Source organism: Astatotilapia calliptera, chromosome 2 (assembly GCF_900246225.1).
Source record: "Astatotilapia calliptera chromosome 2, fAstCal1.2, whole genome shotgun sequence".
In the NCBI taxonomy this organism is placed as follows: domain Eukaryota; kingdom Metazoa; phylum Chordata; class Actinopteri; order Cichliformes; family Cichlidae; genus Astatotilapia; species Astatotilapia calliptera.
In genome coordinates, this window is record NC_039303.1 from 5,666,845 (window position 1) to 5,688,546 (window position 21,702).

Sequence of the window (21,702 nt, forward strand, 5' to 3'; positions counted from 1 at the left end):
AGAGTTTATATTTTTGTCTCATATTGTAACTCTTTAAAATCCTGTGCTACTACCTGTATAGTTGGTTCATATCAAAACAAACTGGACACAAGAAACCAATGGTATTTATTAACAAGTACACAAGTGAATTTTATTTATGCAAGCAAATTTGATCATACAGGTCAAATAAGCCACTTCAAGCTGTTGGCACATGAATATACAAAACAGATTAGATTTAAAGCCTGCTACTAAGCATCTGTAGTGAAAGTACAAAAGACTAATACGAGGAGAAAGCTGAAAGCGTTTTTTCAGATCATTACAGAGTATGCAATGTTGGTACAAGTATTAGCTTTAAGACATGGTTTAAACCTCATCACAAACTAAATAGACACAACTCAAAGACTACAGTCGCTAATATTAGGAGCATAACGCAGTAAGCGTGGGAGGTTTAGTACTGCACATATAAACAAAAGGTTTATCCAGCAAGACAGTCAATAGTGTAAAAATAAAGAGGTGAAATAAAGTAACTTATGAGTCAAAAAGACTATATTGATGCATGTCCATGCCACGAGAAACATCTAAATTCACAGTCTTTACTAACAGTACAGTTATCCAACTTTGAGTTGAACATCAATGCGCTTACATCTAGAGAGAGCACAGAAATGGTCAAAGAAGTGCATGAAACTAGCTTTGAGAAATACTGACAGAAAGAAAAAAATCGCCAGGCAATGAACTGACAGGCCACCTCTGTATGTGGATTTATAGGCAAGTTACAGTTACTGTAATGAACAAAATTACGGTGACGCACACTTTTCTCACATCTGAAAATTCCACCAAGGAGTGCCATTACACAGACAACTTCTTTTCAGGTTGGGGCTGATAGATGCAGGTAGGACTGATTTCTTCTTACTGTCACAAGAGATGTCTTTAAATGTCAGTGCTTAACATATAGGTATACTTATCAGTATATGTATCAGTATATACAGTGCAGAGTACTGCAAAGCAGGAGATTAGTATTTATAAAGTTCAACTTTAGAAATTAAAAAAGAGAATATGAAAGCATGTTTGCATGTGCATTTGTGCGAGTCCGAAAATATATCTAAATGGCAAATATATCATAAAATAACCCACAATTTATCTTCAATTCACTAATCCTATCTATCAAAGTCAGTATTTCCTGTTTAACAGGCTTGGCACATCTAGCAAATATTATTTTACTCTGATTTGGTATTTTTGCGTTGTCTTGCTATTTTTTTTTAAAATTATGTTTCACATAGAAAAACAGATTAAATTGCTTTCATGTGAAAGTGGTTTTAATCCCTGGGAATACTGGTATGGCAAAGGCTTACAATGCTTCATAGTTGTATTGTGAAATTTAAAATATTTTTAAAACTAACCATCCACTCACATACAGTACACAGTTCTTGAACATGAAATCTTCAGACACACGACATGAGAAATGTGCTTGAAAACCCTTTGAAGCCCCTGTTGACCCCCTCAGGAAATCATTATAAAATAAATTATCCATGAAAGCAAAATGACACTTGGTATAAAATAAAGTTTAAGAAAAGTAAAACAATTGTACACTATTAAAAAAAAACATAAATACTACTGCTACTTCTGACTCTAAAAACTACACAAAAACTACTGTCAGCACTAAATAACTCTTATTCAACTTGTTCAATAACACAACTGCCAAAATGATAACACCATCCATGAGAGAGGTAAAGGGGCTTTTTTTTTTTTCATCTGAAATGCTGTTTGTGACTGGGGAGGTTTATGTGACGTTCCCCCACCCCGAGACCACATTTGTCATATGACGCACCAGTGACATCAGCAGTGGCGAGGGCCCTAGGCGCCATCCGCCCCCCCTCGGGAGGGGATGGTAGAGAGAGACAGATAGAAAGCAAGAAGAGAGAGAGAGTGAGAGAGGCCGGAGTGGCAGGGCCAGGCCTCACGCTGGTTTTTATGTGTAGGCGTTGAGACGCTCCTTGGAGCGAGTGGAATGGATGTCGTGAAGCTCCTGCTCCTCCTTTGACTTGATGTCTTCATACTTCTGCATCCGGCAGGCGTCCTTCACGTAGGCCCAGTTGGCAGATAGCACCATCAAGTAGTGGATCTGTAAGAAAATTATCATTCCCATTTAGCAAATCACACACGATGGGCTGTATTTCATAATCTAGGCATTATCATTATTGATTTCTTAAATGTATTCATTTTTAATACTGAATAGACTTTAAAAGCTGATCTGAACCCTTGGATTAAGGACAACAATCGTCCAGCAGGTGGCAGCATAATTCTAACTGTAGTGTTGGACTTGTGTTACCATGGCAGCAGTGGTTATAATGAATGTATTGTGGTTTAATGACTGAGACTGTTACACAGCTTTTCTTTTCACAGGGACTGACAGTTTTATATTTGCTTTGCAAATATGCAGTAGGACCATTTGACTGAGATTAAAATACAGAAGCTATACTACTACTACTAATAATAATAATTGTTATTATTATTGTTCATGTTGTTATTGCACGTGTTGTTTTTCTATTTCTTATGAACATTATTCATTAATTTATGTGATTTTTTTTACTTCAGTATTGAGGTGCACCAGTGCTTCTGTTGTTTTCCAGCTAAGTTTGGAGGGATTAATCACAGCAAAAAAACTGCGATGTGAGTAAACTAGTTCAGCCCACAATTTGCATCATCATCTCGAGTAGCAAACACTTTCTGTTTCTCAGAAAATGGCTCCTTGCAAATTGCTGATTACTGAGTGATGTTTGCAACAATCTCAGAGCCTTTCTTCTCCCTGTTTCCATGACAACGGCATGACATGCCTGGCTCCTCCGAAAGAGGGAGGGAGACAAACTGTCTTTTTCACTGCGCCAAAATGCCTTCTCTCCTATCTACAGCTATTCTCTCACAGGTAAATATAACAGAAGCTACTGATCCCGCTACAGCATTTCTTCTCACCTGCCTTCATTTTCAAAAATTGTCTTACCACTGCACAGTGTTTGCTGCAACAGCAGCAAAGCTTAATCTGATCTTCATGAAAAAAAATACTGCATTACTTAAAATAAATGAATAAATAAAACTTAAACCGGTTTCAGTTTGTTTTCATTTTCTTATCGGTGGCTTACCATAGCAATAACAGCAGCTCCTGCTCCAGCAAGGGCGCAGATGAACAGGTGGAATGTCATGTCCAGCTGGATCAAAAACAAACCGCAGGACATATTAATCCTCAGGGGTTAGCAGATATATTTGGCAATCAAAATCCATTGACTCTATTCTTAGAATAAAATCCATAAATTCTCATTTGATATCTGTGACACATTTACCATCAGTATGTAAATGCTCAAGTTTCTCATCAGAAAAATTGCAATTTCAGTGTTAAAAAATACTTTTGTCAACTGTCTAACATGTGAGTTTGGGGTCATAGTCTGAGTTTTCTGTCAAACTTTGACTATTAAGTCAAATAATTTGAATGGCGTTCATACCTTGCAATGCTGTCAGTTCAGGCATGCTGTCATACTGTCAGTTTTTGATTTTCCTGCTCCGTAGTATAGGTGCACTGTATTCTTTTGCCTTTGTGGTGTAGAATGTGTGAATCTGACAAATCTGACAATATTATTGCTGTAATGAGGACTAACTGGTGTTTTTTTGCAGTTGATGCAGGTTCTGTTAATTATTTTTCATTTAAAAGTAACATTTAGAAGAATACCTGCAAGGAATGCAACTGTTGGAAAAGCTATTCACAGTGATGTCTTCACTATATTAAGTAATGATTTGTCTTATGTTTGAAACCCATGTGTAATTCATTTTACAGCATGACAACATTAGACATTATTCAGTACTCAAAAGTTACCTTACCTCATTGGATTCACACATCCTGTAGAACTTCTCAGATCCAGTGCACATAGTTCTGGCCTCCGCAATTGGCACAATACCTGAAATTACATACATGTATCAGAGTATTATATTACATTTTTTTCTGTTCACATAGTCCCACAGGTGACATATACACTCACCTGTCACTTCATTAGTCGCACCTTGCTACTGTCGAATGGAGCCCATTTTAAGGCTGTTCATATAACGATATATATCGGATGACGATATATATCGGATGACGATATAAAAACGTCTATCGTTTCATTTTACGTTATCGTTTGTTTTGTGGTGTCGCAAAATAAACTGTTTACAGCAATACTTTTTCATCGTTTTGATGGTCACTGTAGTGGCTATATTCATTTCTTAAAGTTCTCTCTTTCTCTTATATTGTATATAACCACACTACAGATGGACAAGCTACTGTTTTATGCGTTGTCGTTAGGCAACAATGACAGTAGCGTGTCCGCTTGTTTATTTTCCACATAAACCTTTCACAATAAAGCTCAAGATCCTGTTGAGACTTTTCAAAATAAACTGAATTACGTGAAAGAGTATGCAGATTGTTTATGGATGAGAAGCAAAAAAAAGCTGCCAGGTGCTAAAAAACTAAACCTTAGACTCAAATGTTAGAACAGGCTTTTCCCCGCAGCACGCCGTGTAATAAATACTCACAAAGAAAACAGCGGCCGTTACAACTTATGTCTAAAAATGTATAGTTTCATGCATCGGTTAAAACACTTGACTCCAGGTACACGACGCCCAGCTGGAAACACTTCACACAAGTCGAGCTGCCCGAGATTCACAGAATTTACAGAAAATGTTACATTTTTGTGATTTATATCGTTATCGGACGATATAATTATTATATCGGGATATGAGATTTTGGTCATATCGCACAGCCCTAGCCCATTTTGCCTTCAGAACTGCTGTAATTTTTTCTAGTGCAGATTCAGCAAGGTACTGTAAATGTCCCTCAGTAATTTTGATCCATAGTTACATTAAAATAAATTATATTCCTAAAATGAAATTCCATTCTTAATTCATATGGGTTATTATAATGCTGGCCTACCCTCCGCATCTATAACAGCTTAAAATCTTCTGGGGAGGCTTTCTACAAGGCTTAGGAGTGTATTTATAGGAATTTTTGACCATCCTTCCAGAAGCGCATTTGTAAGGTCAACCACTGGACTTCTTAACTGATAGATCACAGTGTGTGAGAATAAACGGCTGTTTTTCCAAACAGCTGAACTCTTCCACTGGCTCACCACAAGGTTGTTGTCTCTCTCCTCTTTTGTATATTTTGTACACTAATGACTGTCGCAGCACACAGGCCAATAGGCATTTCATCAAATACGCAGATGACACAGTCATTGTAAGCCTCCTTCATGGTGAAGAGGATTCCCATGGGCCTGTTGTGGATGAGTTTGTTTCATGGTGTGATCAGTCCTTCTTAATGATTAACACCTTGAAAACCAAGGACATGGTTATAGATTTCAGGAAGTCATCCCCTCATCCTGCGCTTACAGTGGTAAATGGTGCAGCCATTGAAATGGTGGATAGTTACAAGTACTTGGGGGTTGTTCTTGATAAGACCCTGTCCTTTGAGTCACATCTTGCTGCTACAGTGAAAAAGGCCCAACAAAGACTGTACTTTTTAAGGAGGTTGAGAGGTTTTAATGTTTCATCTGAAATGATGTCTCTCTTTTATAAAGGTTTTATTGAATCTGTTTTAACTTTCTGTATCATTGCTTGGTACGGTAGTATGTCCATGGATAATAAGACCAGACTTAACAATCTGGTTAAAGTGGCGGGCAAGATTTCAGGGAGGTCTCAGGTCCAGCTTGTGGACTTTTATAACAGGCAGGTGCTGAGGAAGGCAACTTCTGTCCTGTTGTGTTCAGATCATCCTCTCTTTAACAATTTTCAACTGCTTCCATCAGGTCATCGTTATAAAATGACTGCAGTGAAGACAAAGCGACACAAATTGTCGTTTGTACCTAGTGCTATTATCTTAATTAACAACACTAAATTGTAAGTGTTGTTGCCATTGCACATTGCATTTTTTTCGATGGAAAATCTAGGTTGTTTTATCAGGCTTATATTATATTATAGTATTTTTTAATGAGTGTACGTAATGTGTTGGTTGTATGTTTGTTGTTTGTTTTGACATACTGCGAATCAATTTCCCATCAGGGACAATAAAGTTACCATTGACCATTGACTGATGCTGGATGAGAAAGCCTGGCTCATAATCTCCGCTCTTATTCATCCCAAAGGTGTTCTGTCTGTAAGGTCAGGACTAGGGGACAGTCAACTTCTTCCACACCAAACTTGCCTATCCATGTCTTTATTGGCGTTCCTCAAAATGATGCACAGTCATAAAGTAATGTTCTGCACATGCCATCCCAAAACTGTTCCCACAAAGTTGGGAGCATGAAATTGTCAAAAATTATATGGTATGCTAAAGCCCTAAGAGTTCTTTTCACTGGAACTAAGGAGCTGGGTCCAACTCCTGAAAAACAACCCTACACCATAACCCCCCCTCCAACAACTTTATACAGCACAATGCCATCATATAAGTACTGTTCTCTTGGCTACCACCCAGACTCGTCCAGCAGATTGCAAGATGGAAATTTGATTTATCACTCCAGAGAACATGGCTCCACTCAGTGGAGTACAGTGGCAGTGTGCTTTACACCACTGCATACTGTGCTTTACATTGGGTTTGGCGATTTAAGGCTTGGATCCAGCTGCTCGCCCATAGAAATATATTCCAGAAGGCTATCTGCCCACTGTTTTTGCATTAATCTGAAGTCCACATGAAGTTTGGAGGTCTGTAACGATTGGTTCTGCAGAAAATTGGTGAGCACTGTGCACTATGTGCGTCACAAGCCACTGCTCTGTGATTTTTCATGTGGCTGTGGCTAATTTGCTCTTGTTCCCAAACTCTTCCACTTTGTTGCACTACCACTAACAGTTGACTGTGGAATATTTAGTAGTGAGGAAATTTCCCGACTGGACTTGTTGCACAGGTGGCATCCTATCATGATACCAAACTGGAATTGACTGAGCTCCTGAGAGCACCCCATTCTTTCACAAATGTGAAGATGCAGAAATGCAAACATCAAGACTCATCAGACCACGCAATATTTTCCAAGCTTTTGTTGGCTATTTTTCTGAACTTATTGCACCCTCAGCTTCCTGTTTTTCACTGACAGGAGGAGCAGTCAGTGTGGTCTTCTGCTTCTGCAGCCTATCTGGTTCAAGGTTTGATGTGATGTGTGTTCAGAGTTGCTCTTCTGCATACCTTGGTTGTTACAAATGGTTATTTGAGTTACTGTTGCCTTCGTAGTAGCTTTAATCAGTCTGGCTATTTTCATCTCACCTCTGGCATCACCAAGGCATTTTCACTCAGAGAACTGCCTCTCACTGTATATTTCCACTTTTTTAAACCGTTCTCTGTAAACCCTAGAAACAGCTGTGTGGAGAAATCCAAGTAGATAATCAGCCACAGGCGGTGGTTTAATGTGACCCAAGGCAAGATGTATCCGTGTTTTTATGTTCTTTATGCCAAATTTTCACATCTAGTGTGAATTTTTATATGGTGTTTATCATTTCCATACAGTCTCATTGTGCTATACTTAAAAAAAATAATATAATTTTTATTATTTAGCCATATCCTAAAGTGATGATTAATCCATTTAAAAGAAAACTATATGGAGGCTACAGTACAGGTAGTTGTTCTAAAAAGTAAAAAAGAAGTAGCAATTTAAATACAGCATAAATTTCTGTCACCGAGTTATTTCAAAAGGGGTGGACGGACGGACTGGAGAATATTCATGCTTACCATACTGGCGTGGGTCAAGGCATAGGGTGGCTCCCTCCAGGACAGTAGTATTTTGGCAAATATTCCAGATGTTGAAATATATGAAAACTGGAATGGAGGTAAATGCAGTCACTCCAAGCCAAGCCAGCATGAAGATGTATGTCAGCATGATGAACTGAAAGGGGAAACAGTACAGATGGATTACTGAAGTGGAACCGTATTTATTTGTAATATTAACACCTTCCAAGGCACTGTGGCTGGTGTAAAACTGATCATTTAGACGTTGACTCGTCTATGTCTAGATGTTGACGGCAAGGTCTTCTGAGATTAGTTTTTGTTGTAGTTAATATTTTTATATCCTCCAAGTTATTTTATAGGATTGCTGCATGCTCTTTTGTATGTTCTGGATGTGTGCTAATAATTTGTTTTGTTCTTGTTTCAGCAGTATTACCATATTGAACACTGATCAGAAATAAACCTTATAATGTCCTTTGCTGGTTGAGTACTGTAAGTACTACATAGGATATTAGCTTGTCAAGAAAAGTTAGTTAAAAGAACAAATCATTATCATTTTCGATTCTTCCTGTTAAATAAAAACAGCTTCAAGAGAAGCTAAAGAAAAGGTGATAAGATCAACTTTCCTCTGTGTAGACAGATTTCTTTAGCAGAGGAACTTGGGAAATCTAAGATTTTGATATATTGATTATGAGAAAGTACTATATATCAAACAGAAGAGATGAGCAGACATGTGAATGACCCCAGATTACATTAGGTTTGTATATCTCCCTTCAATGTCTTCTTTCCTTGGGGAAAAATGCAGTGCTATTTATACTTTCTTTTATAGGGGAAAATAAAGATAGTTGAGTTATAGTACTCATAAAGGCTCTATTGTGGCTGACCCTTTTCAGCCTTTTCAGAATAGTGAAACCTCACCAAATACAGGGGTCAACTCTAAAAAAGAATCTATTACATATAGAGCTTGGGAGAGCACGAGTAGTGTCACATTGGCCACAAAAAAAAAATGTCAGCTATTGAAATCTACTCAGCCTTCAAGGGAAAGTTCCTGGGAAATGACCTGACATTTACTAGGTGATTCCCGACAAGAGCAAAAGCTTATATAGAGTAATAGACATACATTTTATAGTTAGTATGAAGTAAAATAGTAGCCCTACCCAGGCACTGACACAACGTCCACATGTTGTGATCTTGAAGTCCCCGTACAGATCTTTAATGGCACCACTTGTGAAGAATCCCTCCACCATTAGCAGGATGCCATAGACGAAGAAAGCCGATGCAATGCCGTAAATCACATACTTAATAATGTCAATCCTGGAGAAGGAATACAGAACAACAGAAATGCAGTTTATAAAAATAAGAAGTTACCCTTTCTTTTTAAGATGTTAGCAAGAATTTTCATACAAAAATACTCACAGGAAAATTATATAGATAATTGCAGGTCATGACATTTGCCTGTTAAACAGAAGTAATCAACATATCTGTCTTAAATTGGCTACGCTTGTTGTGATTGTGCGGTGGATCTCTGGGATGTGTCAAAGCACATATAATTGTGTATTTTATACTGTGGAAGTATGCAAACTATGTTTTCTTGCTGATCAGCAGGGCTGTTTAGAATCTTTGTTACTTACATTGTAAAGACATCCAGTGAATCCACAGGGCTCCTCACAACCTCAAAGTAGTCCTGGAGGATGGTGACAGTGCCAGTCAGGGCTTCATGTCCACAGCCACAGAAGAGGGCCACACCAGCATACAGCAAGATGGTGGCTATGAGGGATGGGTATGGAATCCCACCCAGGCATTTGATGCAGCATTCAAGGCATCCTAAAGCGGAGAACGAGATTAGCCAACAAAGACTGTTAAAATTCTGAGGGAAAAAACACCAGACGTGGCACAAAGTAACAGAGACGTTTTTGCTGCATTTGCTGCATTTTAAATTATTTATCAATACATTAGCATTGAGCAAATGCATCTGCATGCACTGTATTTCCATTTCCATTTAATATTTTCCAGCAATTAAACCAGCTGGGAGGCAGCTATGCATGTAACACTGCAAGCTAGTTTGACTGCAGTACTCCTTTCCCTTATGTTAAAAAAACAACAACAAAACCCTTTCAAACAACTGTGTTATTCGTTCTGTCAGCTCTATAGCCCTACGGATAATGCTGACATTTTATTCAGCAATATAAACTCAGCCTTAGTTTCACATAGTAACTATGACCTTTAACCCCATTCTACTTTCCTCAGCTTCCTGTGCCAGGGGGTTCTTAAGGTGACAAATCACTGCTCAGGTTCATCTTCAATCTCCTGTGACACAGACTGCTCACAAAGAAGCCACGTCTGTAAATATTGTACCCAGGTTTGCCTTTATGAATTGCTTTGATTTATGAGTCTCCATCTCGTGTGTGTGTTTTGTGCTACTGAGTCAGTCATTTCCCAGTAACTACAACAGAGGTACAGAGGTATTTCCTGTGTAAGTGTGAAACAAATCCAGTATTGCAGTGTTTTGCTGTATAGTATCCAGACAGATACATTTTTCACAAAGCCAGACTAGTCTGAAACAGCTAGACCTGTATTAAAATCGGAGAGCTGCTTCATAAGTATCCTAAATGATTAAAGTTGAAGTCAGTATACAAATGTGGTATATGTGCTTTTATGACCAGCACGGCGTTACTCTTGATCAGATGTAAGATGATCATGGCCCATGATTAAATTCATCTGCATTGGTTTTGCTGTGCTCATTCAGAAGAGATGCAGTGACTCTGTTGTCAGTTGCAAAGATGATAAGATTTCAGGATGTTTTCAGCTCCATTCTTTTAAAGGTTGTCTAGTCATCTTCACTTTTGTTTCAAAGCAGCAGTCAGCCCAATATTCCTCCTCCTCAACTCTCTTCGTGTGACTCTGATCCAGACATGAGTGGAATACCAAGTAGCTTGTCCGCCCGCTGGGCTGTGCTGAGCACTCAAACGCTTGGTGCAGTTACAACCTTCACCCAGGGTTTCCTAGATTATCTACCTCCTTACTGATGTTATCCACTGCTAGACTGTGGAATGTCTATTCAGCTTATGTGCTATATTTTAAACATGTTTCTGTCCATATCCGTGTTTGCTGAATGTTGTATCCTAAAACAATCCATGCAGCTTTTCACACGTCACACTACACAGTCCAAACAACTCTGCTGTGCCTGTTAATAAGCTTCTGATTTTAGTCTCTGTTTAAGTATTCTCAGCTCATACAGTGTATGCTTAGATCTAAGCTTTAAAGATGAGGTACACATATATATTGTCTTCCAAGCCTTTTGTTGTTTAGAGGAAAGATTATAGTATGTATTATATCTCAAACTGGTGATTCCCCCATTGAATAGAGGGACTGCAGTGCCATTTGTCTGCCTTTATCATCACTGCCTTAGTAATTCTCCAACATTCCCAGTGATTCACCTAGGAAGAGACATCAAATTCAGGGAATACTTCACCTTTAGTGCCTCTTGGTAACTATCAGGTACTTACAATGCCACGTGACATGCACTCCTAGGTGTTTTCATGCTAATTCACACCTTCTGTCATGTGACTCTGAGAACCTGCAGTAGATTTAAATGGCCTGGACTCCCTCTGGATCCAAGCCTTAAACAGATGCTGCTTAAATTCTGCCGTTTTAGTTCATTTCAGGAATACTTTGAGGGAAGCTCCCATAGTGGAGGTGTTGGTTTAGTCATTGTAATCAAAAATGAATTTATATAAATCACTTTGTATAGTCTCACTTTGAGTAGAGCTGTTTTTATTTGGAAACCTGCATCCTAATACAATAATGAAAAAAGCACAGTTTTAAAGAACTCAATTCAGTCCTGTGGAAAACTAAGTACACCCTATGAGTCAACAGTTTGTAGAATCAGTTTGTAATTCTTTTCTGCAGGGCTTTATCAGTTTGTGACATTGTTGTGGAGGAACATTGGAACAAAGTCCAAAGTTCATGTTGCAAAATTGCCTTAGTTCATTGAGGTTTGTGGGCATTTGTATATTCTGACTGGTGGTGGTCAGAGGGCCCGGTGGCGCCAGTGTCCGGCAGCCTCGCCTCTGTCAGTGCGCCCCAGGGTGGCTGTGGTTACAATGTAGCTTGCCATCACCAGTGTGCGAATGTGTGTGTGAATGGGTGGATGACTGGATATGTAAAGCGCTTTGGGGTCCTTAGGGACTAGTAAAGCGCTATATAAATACAGGCCATTTACCATCTCAGCACTCTTCCCACCACAGAATTTCAATCAGTTGACTTTGACTCAGCTGATGCGACACTTTGATTCTTTTCACAAGTCCACGAGTTCAAGGTCACGATCAACTTAGTAACTGCAAGATCCACAGGAACTGTGTTTGACAGTTGCTTGTGCTGATGGTGCGATTGATTTTTGCCAAATGTGACGATAGTCAAACATCTCCACTTTGGTTTTGACTGTGCAAAGTACTTTCCAGAAGTCCTGAGGTTTGTTCAAATGCAACCCTTCCAATCACGCCACATTTAATTCCTATGGAAGCAGTAAGAGTGTGGTTAGTTTTGCATAAAACTATGCAAAGTTATGTGTAAGCATGTGTTTTTAACACGATTCCATTCTGCAGCTACAATATTTTGGATAGCAAATTTTTCTGTTATCATTATTTAAAGGTGTCAGCTTGTCTTTTTCTGGCAACTTATGCATGAAAAGGTCTCCAGATGCACCAGTGCCAAGGTTCTGAGACCAACCAAATACATGTTAACACACAATCCTGATAACTTTGCAGTATAATGTCTGGAATGCCTTAGAAATCAAGGATCTGTTACATAAACTGGACTTTATCAGATTCACTCATTCATTTCCCAAGGTCTCGTGAATGTAGCTATTTTTGTTCTTTGCTTGAGTACCCTCTGTCTGTCTGTCACTACCTCTTACCCCAGATTCATTATGTTGAGTTGCCTTATCACTTCAGGAAACAGGCACTGACAGAATTTATTGATGTAGCTGTGATTACTGACAAGATGAGAGTGAGGCAGAGAGTTCAGAAACACTTATCCTCTTGGCCACAGTGCCCATTTATGAGCCAGAGTTAGAGTCAACTGTTGAGTCAAGTACTACAAACACATGGATTTGTATGTAGTACTGATGGGATACAAATTACTGCAATGTTCCCAGTTAATTTTTTATTTATTTCCAAACTATGTCGCTTGTATGGAAAAATAAGTTTTTTCAGCCATCAGAAATAGATAGAATAGATATAAAAAATTTTCTCTTGCATTTTGAATCTTAAACACAGGAACGCAGCGGCCTTTGAGATATGCTGGTGCTGATTTTGTGTAGTAATTGAGCGGAGCCTGTATTTAACATGAAGAGAGACAAGCGGTAATATCAATGATTTAAGTGATGGCTTCAATCAAGGCTTATTTCCTTGCTTTTCTGCACACAGCATAAAGCAGCTGCAAATTTACACGGACTACTTTTCCACCAAGCAGTAAACAGAATTGGCTACTAGTATGTTTGTACATTGTATTGTAAATGTAACTACAGAGTACAACACAGATAATATTTGTCTATATGTGACTTGACTTAAAGAGTTTCCATGGAAACAGTTGAAGATGAAGTTAGAAGGCAGGATAAAAGCATTACTGAGTGGACGTAACAGACTAATGTTTTATTGATCGTCTGCTCTTAATTCTGTGGAAGGGAAACTCATCACACCCAGTAAAGAGAGGTGTGTTAGAAAAGGACCAGATTCAGTGATAAAGTTGTAAATGTAGGTTAAAACATAAAAACTAACAAGGCTTCCATCTTTGTCTGAGAGAAAAAATGTACTCACGTGAGTAGAAACAGCTGAATTTACAACGTAATGTCTTCTTAGCCTAGCTGCCCTTCTTCACATTTACTATGTTCCTTCCTGTTTTTGAAACTGCAGTGATAAAAGATCACCAGCAATGGGTTTATGATCTCATATGTTATCTGTCTTCCTCACCCCATTAAAAAATACCAGTGCATGCTATCATTTGCTCTCTGTAAACCTTCATTGATCCTAAATGAATTTGAGACTCTGAGTGGGTGAAAAATGGCAAACGGACGATTCTAAGAGTTAGAGGATGCTTGATCAATAATTTAGAAGTGGCACAGTGCGGAGGCACACAAGTCTCCCACATTCATTTTTCATGCTTTCTGCTTAGCCCCACATCACCTGTGATAAAAATAAAAGATGGCCTGCTTTAGGGGTCATGGGTATTTGAATGGCTGTGTCGTATAGGAAACAATGACTGTCAAGTTTGGTGCAACCAAGCAGATTTAAAATGGACTAGAATTGCAGTGACAAGGACCATCTGTGTACTTGAATGAATATATGTGATGTTTTTGTTTTGCCTTATTTTGAACTGGAGTACACCCCCAAATGTTTGAGGTAAGCTTAGTCTACAAAACATCTTTTACTCAGAATAACCTATTTTCCAATCAGTAAAAAGCATTTAAGGATTTTCTTGCCTCAGCGTGTTGATTAAATACAAATTTCATCGGTGCAAATCTTAACTCTAGCAAAACCAGGATTAATGCTATTCAGTTTTGAACAAAGAGACAGATTTAGAAGATGGCACTGTTTTAAATATTTTATTTTCCTAGAACAAAGCCACATGTTTTTTTCAAGGGAGGAAAGGGAGGGGGTGAAATTGAGGCCTGTGAGAGCCCAAACACCGCGGCCCAATCAACAGAAGGCGTCTCCCTAATACAAAGAGAAAGGATGACCCCCTCCCAGGGCCTCTCCCACCTCCCACTTCTCCTCCATCTGTCAGTGCCATAGCTGACAGGCAAAAGGGATACACACACACACACATTCTCTCTGACCTAGTCAACTTTTGCATGAGGGATGAGATAATGTTGTCCATATCAGATCAGTGCAGGGTTAATTTATGGAGTAACGGGGTGGATGATGAATTGGATGAATTCTGCGAATTACAGTGTTGTGATGTTTCTCAGACATTTCCACATTATGAAATTTGCTTAGTTCATCCATAGGTCAGTATTTGACGTGTAGTGGTCCTGTTAAACTGGAAAAATAATTTCTATTTAAGGCTAGATTACCTTTAAGACATTTTTTCGCTATTGACACAAATATTTCTTAACCAAAATAGTTCCATACCTAGTGAAATATCAGACATAAAAGTAATATTGGGCAGATTCCAAATACTTGCTTTCAAAGATGATTTTTACTCAAATGTGTGTTTATGCAACCCTGAATTGGATGAGTGGAAGAAAATTAATGGATAGATGGATGGTTGCTTATGTTGGTTCATTCCTAATTAAAAAGGATTTCTTCCTTTTGAAGTCATATAGAGATATGAGGCTTTGCTTTTGATGCAGTTTTAGCATCTGAGAAAATAAATGGCATGCTGCATTAGAGTATTAAATGAACAAAATTCATTAAAGACGATGACAGAAAAAGGAAAGACAATCTAATTCTGTGTCTGTGCATTCATTTCTAACACGAGAGATCCAATAAGAGAGATCAATTTTCCCACATACAGCTAGCATTTATTAGGGGTTTTGTGTGGGGACGGGGTGGTGGTGAGCCTGGTCAGACAGAGAGAGAAGAGAGAGCGAGATCTCAGTGGGGGGATGGTGTGCCTGTGTCAGCCTGAGTGTAATGGGCGTGCATGCGTCTCGTTGCTTTCCTTGTTCCTTTAATGCACCCCACCCCCCTTCCCCTGCAGTGAGCAGGTTTTTTTTCAGCTCCTGTGTGCCCCCATCTCCTCTGCGCATGTTTAATCAACCAGCATGGTTGCCATAACAACCACAGCGCAAAATCTGAGAATAGACCGGGTACTTGAGAGCCGTGACCCACTTACTGTATGTCAACAAATTCAGTGGGACAATAGTGAACGAGACACATTACACATAAAACCCCTTCAGGGCTAAAAGGTTGTTCCACACCAGGCCTGAAAGCTCAGCTACTGATTTCCTCTCTTCCTTTTTCACAGAGAGATGGAAGAGTCTAAACAGGACTGCGTGACTGTAGACGTGTCTTTTGTCTAAGCCAAGTTCACTCCAGGAACTAGGGGGCAAAAGTCAAAAACACAGCAAAAGAAACAAGGTTTTTGACTTTAGGTTTATGCATTTTAACCATGCAGGTATTTCCATTTCACAGGGTGGAATGAGTTTAATTTTCCTGATTGCCAACCTTATAAGCAGCCAAAACCAAAGAATGCAGGGATTTGAAGCACAGCTCCAAAACAATAGACCATAATGAGAGCATGTCTGCAGAGTCCAACAACAGTGGAGTACTTCATACTGCATATTAGTACTTCAATTTTTACTCAATAACAGTTTCCCGACACACTTTACCCTGAATGACCGAAATTTTAAGTAACATTTAAATTACATAAGCTAACACAACTCACAAGACACAATCATGTTGAGTGACAACAATATCATATTATCATTTTAAGATATTATCATTACAGTGAGCTAGTGTTTATCATCAATCTCAATGCAAGTAATTTTCAACACCTCTTTCCCTATGCCTATATCTATACCATTGTGTCATTGCTCAAAACAATAAGAGACCCCACATAAGGTTTTTAGCTGCTCCAGAAATAATTACTAGAACAATTGGTGGAACTCTCTTGACCTGGGCTGGGGCAGGCTTCAAAACAATAAGGGGCAGTAGAGGAGGACATAGGAGCTCTTAGATAGGCTGCTACTTATACATGAAGTAATATATTCATGAATGTGCTGCAAGTGAATAATATCTTCTAAATAATTTATTTCTTATCATATTTGGTAAAAATAAACAAGAAAACCCAAACAAATGTGGTTTTTATGTAGTGGAAAACCATTTGTCTGACCACAGCAACTATGTTCAAAGCAGCATCTCCTTGCCTTTAGCTTAATGCCGATTTGGCATTTATCAAGTCAACTGCAAATTCAAAGTGCATGAAACTCGGTGAACCTTTAAAACTACAACACAATTTTTCCATTGTGTATTACGGTCACATGATGTTACTGACATGATTGTAGACGGACAAAAATGAGATGCTCAACATGCAACCACATGCTAATCAAACAGAAGGACAAACGCTACCTTGCAGAGTAGATTCTTGGCTCAGGAAATGCTAACAGGTGTGCCTTTCTCAGTTTTTCCATTCAGCAACAGTTAGTACATCAAGTGTAAATGACCTGCAGAATCATGTTTGGTTTATTTATCCACAGTATTGCCCACCATATGGTCATTTCCAGAACTTTTAGCATATTTAGCCGTGTGTTCCTACTGGTCTAAACCTGCTTTTTCAACAGAAGGGCGCTGGACTGCTCCCTGCTGCTAATGGCCACTTTGGTACATAGAGTGCGCTCATACATTTGGCTAGCAGCTGAAGTGAACAGTGCCCACCTGGTGCATCTGACTCATAATCTGAGATTTGCAACCTCAGAAGAGGAAGACAGAAGGGCATTAGGATGCTGTGAGTGCACTCACAAATGATAAAGAATTGTGCTTTAATATACATATGTAAACGATGATAAAATGCACATCACCAACTGTGGGGGCTCTGCTTCTACATCAGCGTTACGCAAAATGAGAAGCTTTTAAAATGTTGGTGTTTCTAGATGTCCAGTCTTACCAATTTCTGCACATTTATTGGGTAGAAGCTTGCTGTAGACAGAGGCCTGTCAAGTTATTATGTTTTCCTTAACAGTGTAAACTGTATGTATTTAATCTTTTCTATGATTTATCCCACTTTTTGCAATTAAGGTTAGATTGTGAGTTTTTGGTCAAAACTGATCAATGATTATTACAAACTATTACATATTTCTCCAGAAAAATCAAAGTGACATGGGCGAAAACATGACCATCATCAGAGGAGTCATTGCAATTATCTTTTGTCTTCACAAACTATAGAGGGGCTGTCAAATCAATAATTTAATAAACGATACAATAATTTAGGTAACCAACATATGTAAATTGCGTTGCATAATACTTGGTCTCCAGAACCACCATCTTGGCGCATGGTGATAAACGTGACTTGAAATACTTAAAATAGTGACACTATTGATTTTTCATTCAAAAGGAAAGTCTAAGCTATAACCTTTCAAACACAATACTAACTAACAGGACCAGGGTGTATTTTCTTGTGTTATTTGTTTTTTAATGGTTAAATAATAATAGCCTATGATTTACGAAAAAGGCTGTATGTTTCGACATCGAGCCACTCAGGATCCCAGGCAGTGTCTTTTTATGCACAAATTTCTATGATTTCTGCTACACATGGTCTACAGAATAATTGTTCAGTTTTGTCATTGGAAGGTACAACATGGAAATTATTCCAACAACCAAACTGCCTGATGATATGCTGGAGAAGCTGCGCAATCTTAACTACTGTGGAAACCAGTTCAGTAGTTCTCAGTGTTGTCTAGAGCGGACTTATGATAGAAGGCGTCGGGCTAAAAACAAACATTAGCTGGTTAGCTGGTTGGTGTGTATTGGTCACTTTCCAAGAGCTTCAGCCTTTAGTTTACTGTATAAAACAACACACGGCTTATTTCCTCATATTCACGTGATGATTTTAGTTTTTTTTCAAGTTCAAGGGGAGAAATCAAATGCTTGCTTGTGTTGACACATGGGCAGTGATTCATAAAAGCACCCTAGTGTGAGAAGCAGGTTGCATATGTCAAAGCAGAGCCTCTGCTGTAACAGGTTATTAACAGTCAATTTGGTTTTAATAAGCTTTTGTTCAAGAAAAATGAGCTTGCAGAGCTTGCTTTATATGAGTACGTGCTAAATAATTACATTAATATTCTGCCCAAATTAATGGATCTGACAGATGGCTTTATTATCGAACTGTCATCCAAAAATTGCCCTTAAAGGGACGCCACTAAAGGTTGTTTGATCAAAATCTATAGGTTTTCTAGAACTTCTCCTACTACGCTGCTTAGTCAAGCAGTTTGATTAAGCTCACTATATTCTCCCAAGCTTCTCATTTTCTTTTTCACTCTGTGCTGCAATCATTTCTGACTCTACATATGCGCCTCTTCTTGTCTCTCTTCCTCCCACATTCTTAGACACAGCAAACTATTCCTGTGCTTCTGAAATGTCATCAACAGGAGTGGGTGAAGAGGGAGTAGATAATGACTTTGCCAGCGCCATGGCAACTGTTTCAGTTCGTGTGTGTGCCTGTAAGTAGTGCTAAGTTGCAGGGAAGAGCGACAGGAGGCAACACAAACATATGCCTGACACAATAAATCTGAGAGAGAAGGAGGCAAGGGAGGTGAAATAAAAACGTGTTTTCTACATGAGAACAGCATCCTCTTTACCTTTGGTATTGTGTCATTCTTTAACAAAAAATATCTTTTTCCAATCCACTGATGAGAAAATACACTTGCTTTATACTGTTGCAACCATATACTGAATCATTCATGCAGAGAAACAAGATGCGGAGGTGTGAAGTATAAATAGCAATTCAGCTCTGCACAAAGCATACACTGCCCCTCCTAAGTGAATGAAAAAAGAACCCCTAAAAACTCCTCCTGCAACAAATGCACAGTGAATATTGCAAAGCACTGCTGCATCATACAGCACCTCGGTTTTTCCGACACAAAGGACAGAACCTGAAAGCTGCTGGTTTAAAGACTAGTAATAATGGTAGTTCAGTTTGGTTCCATGCTCTTCGTGTTTCTCTCTGTCATCACGACAAGCATGAAAGACACATCAAGCAAACAAAGGCAGTCCAGCCCTTGCTGTAGCAGTTCACACCCCTGTGACTACCCAGACAGCACATACAGACGTGCACTTTTCAGTGGAGTGCTGATACTCAGTGGACAAAAGAATTCCCACAAACAGATGCTCTTTTATTCAAAGAGGGTATGGCTTACATTTGTGCAGTTGTCTCTGCAAAGACACTACTGACACTGACAAAAGCAAACATACATAAATGAATTCATCAGAACATGCAAAGATTTACTTTCTTACCTTTCTGGGTCTGCCCCTCATCCATGTCTTCTTCCATTTTGCTTTTTCTTCTTTTTTAAGTAGCTATCGATTAGTAAATAAATGTCCTGTGTAGGTTTAAGATCGTATTTATTTAAGGAGTAATCCACACATCAGTTCCCCTTTCTTTCTCTATACTCACTTTCTCTCTCTCTCTTTCTCTCTCTCTCTCTCTGAACACTTAGATTGGCTGTCAGGTGTGGTTTCTGTCAAGTGACTGGGCGATGCAAAGGATCACTTAGCCTTTGTGGTACTGTCCATTGCAAACCGCTGTGGCAAGTGCAGAACGCCTCCTTGGTCCCTGGTGGAGGAGGAGGAGGAGGAGGAGAGGAGTAGCAGGGCTGGCTTGAGCTGAGGGTGGTCTCTGTGGTTTGAAGGAAAGCGCATGTGTGACAAAGAGCCATGCATTTGAAAAAGGGAGGTGTGTGGAAAATGTTGGATTAAAACACTAAAAGCAGCAACGGTGGTAGAACCTAAGCCAGAATCAAGATCTTTTCACTGTGTTGTCTAGACAGTTGTGTTCATGAGTGTTGGTGACTATTCCTTGTCTCACCCTCCCTAAACAACACCCCCTCTCAGACAGAATGGTTAAGCCCATCACCCACCAACCCCCCTTCCCATGCGAGGCTGCGGCTGCTCTATATTAGCACAACCTCTCATTAAATAAGTGAGGGGGTACATCTGATTTCGAAATGGGATTCTCCTAATCTTATTAGTCTTACAGATTAAGTTATACAATCACCAAGGCGTTGTCATTGGATTCTTGAATTCTAAATGGCACTATATGTCTAGAGCTGCAGACAAACAGCTCACACACTGATGAAAACTGCTAAATAATTATGCAAATACATACCTAGATCATGGACAGGACACAAGGTAATTGGAATTGGAAATTGGTATTTTAAACTGCTGTTGAGTGAAATATGCTGTATAAATAAAACCTGACTTGACAAAGTATGGACAGATGGGTGAATGGATGGATGATCAGACAGGTGGATTAGATGAAACTTTAATGATCCCTATGGGGAAAGGAAGCTTCTGCTGCAGCCAAGACCTGAGAGGCAATAGCGAAGGAGGCAAGTGAGGGTTGTAAGAGTGATTCAAGTAAGCACGCTAGCTTAAATAGACTGCAAAATATTAATCGGATGGAAGTTCAGCAAATTAACTTGCTAGAAATCACTTTTAGTCATCCGTTATCTTATTTGTGCCTGCTGTAATACCAGGAATGCCAAAAGCTTCACTCATAGGCCTTTCAGAAGAAAAGCAAGATAAAGTTTTTATGGTAATTATGGTAATGTGATGTGTATGTGATCATTTATTAATGATTCTATATAATGCTTTATTAATGTTTCATTGCTTAATGTAACATTCATTGAATTACTCAATTAGCCTACTTTAGTTTGTTGTCTAACCAACTGGTGTGTCAAAAATTACCATACCACTGAGTACCGCTTTGTAATTCAAATTAGCATTAAATGTTTATTAGCTTTTCTGGCAGCATGGATCAACGGATGGTGATGTCTGTAGTAAGAATCCAACCTTTCAGTCCAGACTTTTAATACCTCAATAAGTGTCAGATGCATTATTTTGAAATATTGTGCAGAAATTCCAGAATGTCCAGATAGCAGATATGGATATATGGCCCAAGAATTCCTGTTATGTCTACACAGGGCTCGTAAAATTGCTTGCTTGCCTGCTTATATTATCAGGTGAATGCTCAGTAGCATATTGTTTAAAGCTCTGCTGTGCATATGTAGATTCTAAACATCTTGCTTTATCATGAGATCAAGAGACAATTTCAACCACTTTCTCCCTTTTCCATCTCCTTAGGGGCTGCTCCCTTTTTTTTATTTTGTGCACACGATATAGTCTTAAATAGTCATTTGTATCTGGTGAATATCCATTCATCCATTTTCTTCTGCTTATCCAATTCAGGGCCATAGGGAGGGGTTGGAGCCCATCCCAGATGTCACAGGGAAAGAGGCAGGGTGCACCGTGGATAGGTTGCCAGACTATTGGGGCTAACACAAA

General features: G+C 39.0%; 1 protein-coding gene across 1 annotated transcript; it reads right to left on the minus strand.

Annotated features, from left to right (window-relative positions):
- Nucleotides 1–101: 101 nt before the first annotated feature.
- Nucleotides 102–20,185, minus strand: gpm6aa (glycoprotein M6Aa). Its single transcript, XM_026182509.1, has 7 exons — nt 19,654–20,185; nt 9,334–9,526; nt 8,860–9,016; nt 7,709–7,862; nt 3,844–3,920; nt 3,114–3,179; nt 102–2,098 (listed from the first exon to the last, which is right to left on the minus strand). The coding sequence occupies exons 1-7, from the start codon at nt 19,688–19,690 to the stop codon at nt 1,946–1,948; spliced, it is 837 nt and encodes a 278-aa protein (XP_026038294.1). The 5' UTR covers nt 19,691–20,185; the 3' UTR covers nt 102–1,945.
- Between the last annotated feature and the right edge of the window lie 1,517 nt (nt 20,186–21,702).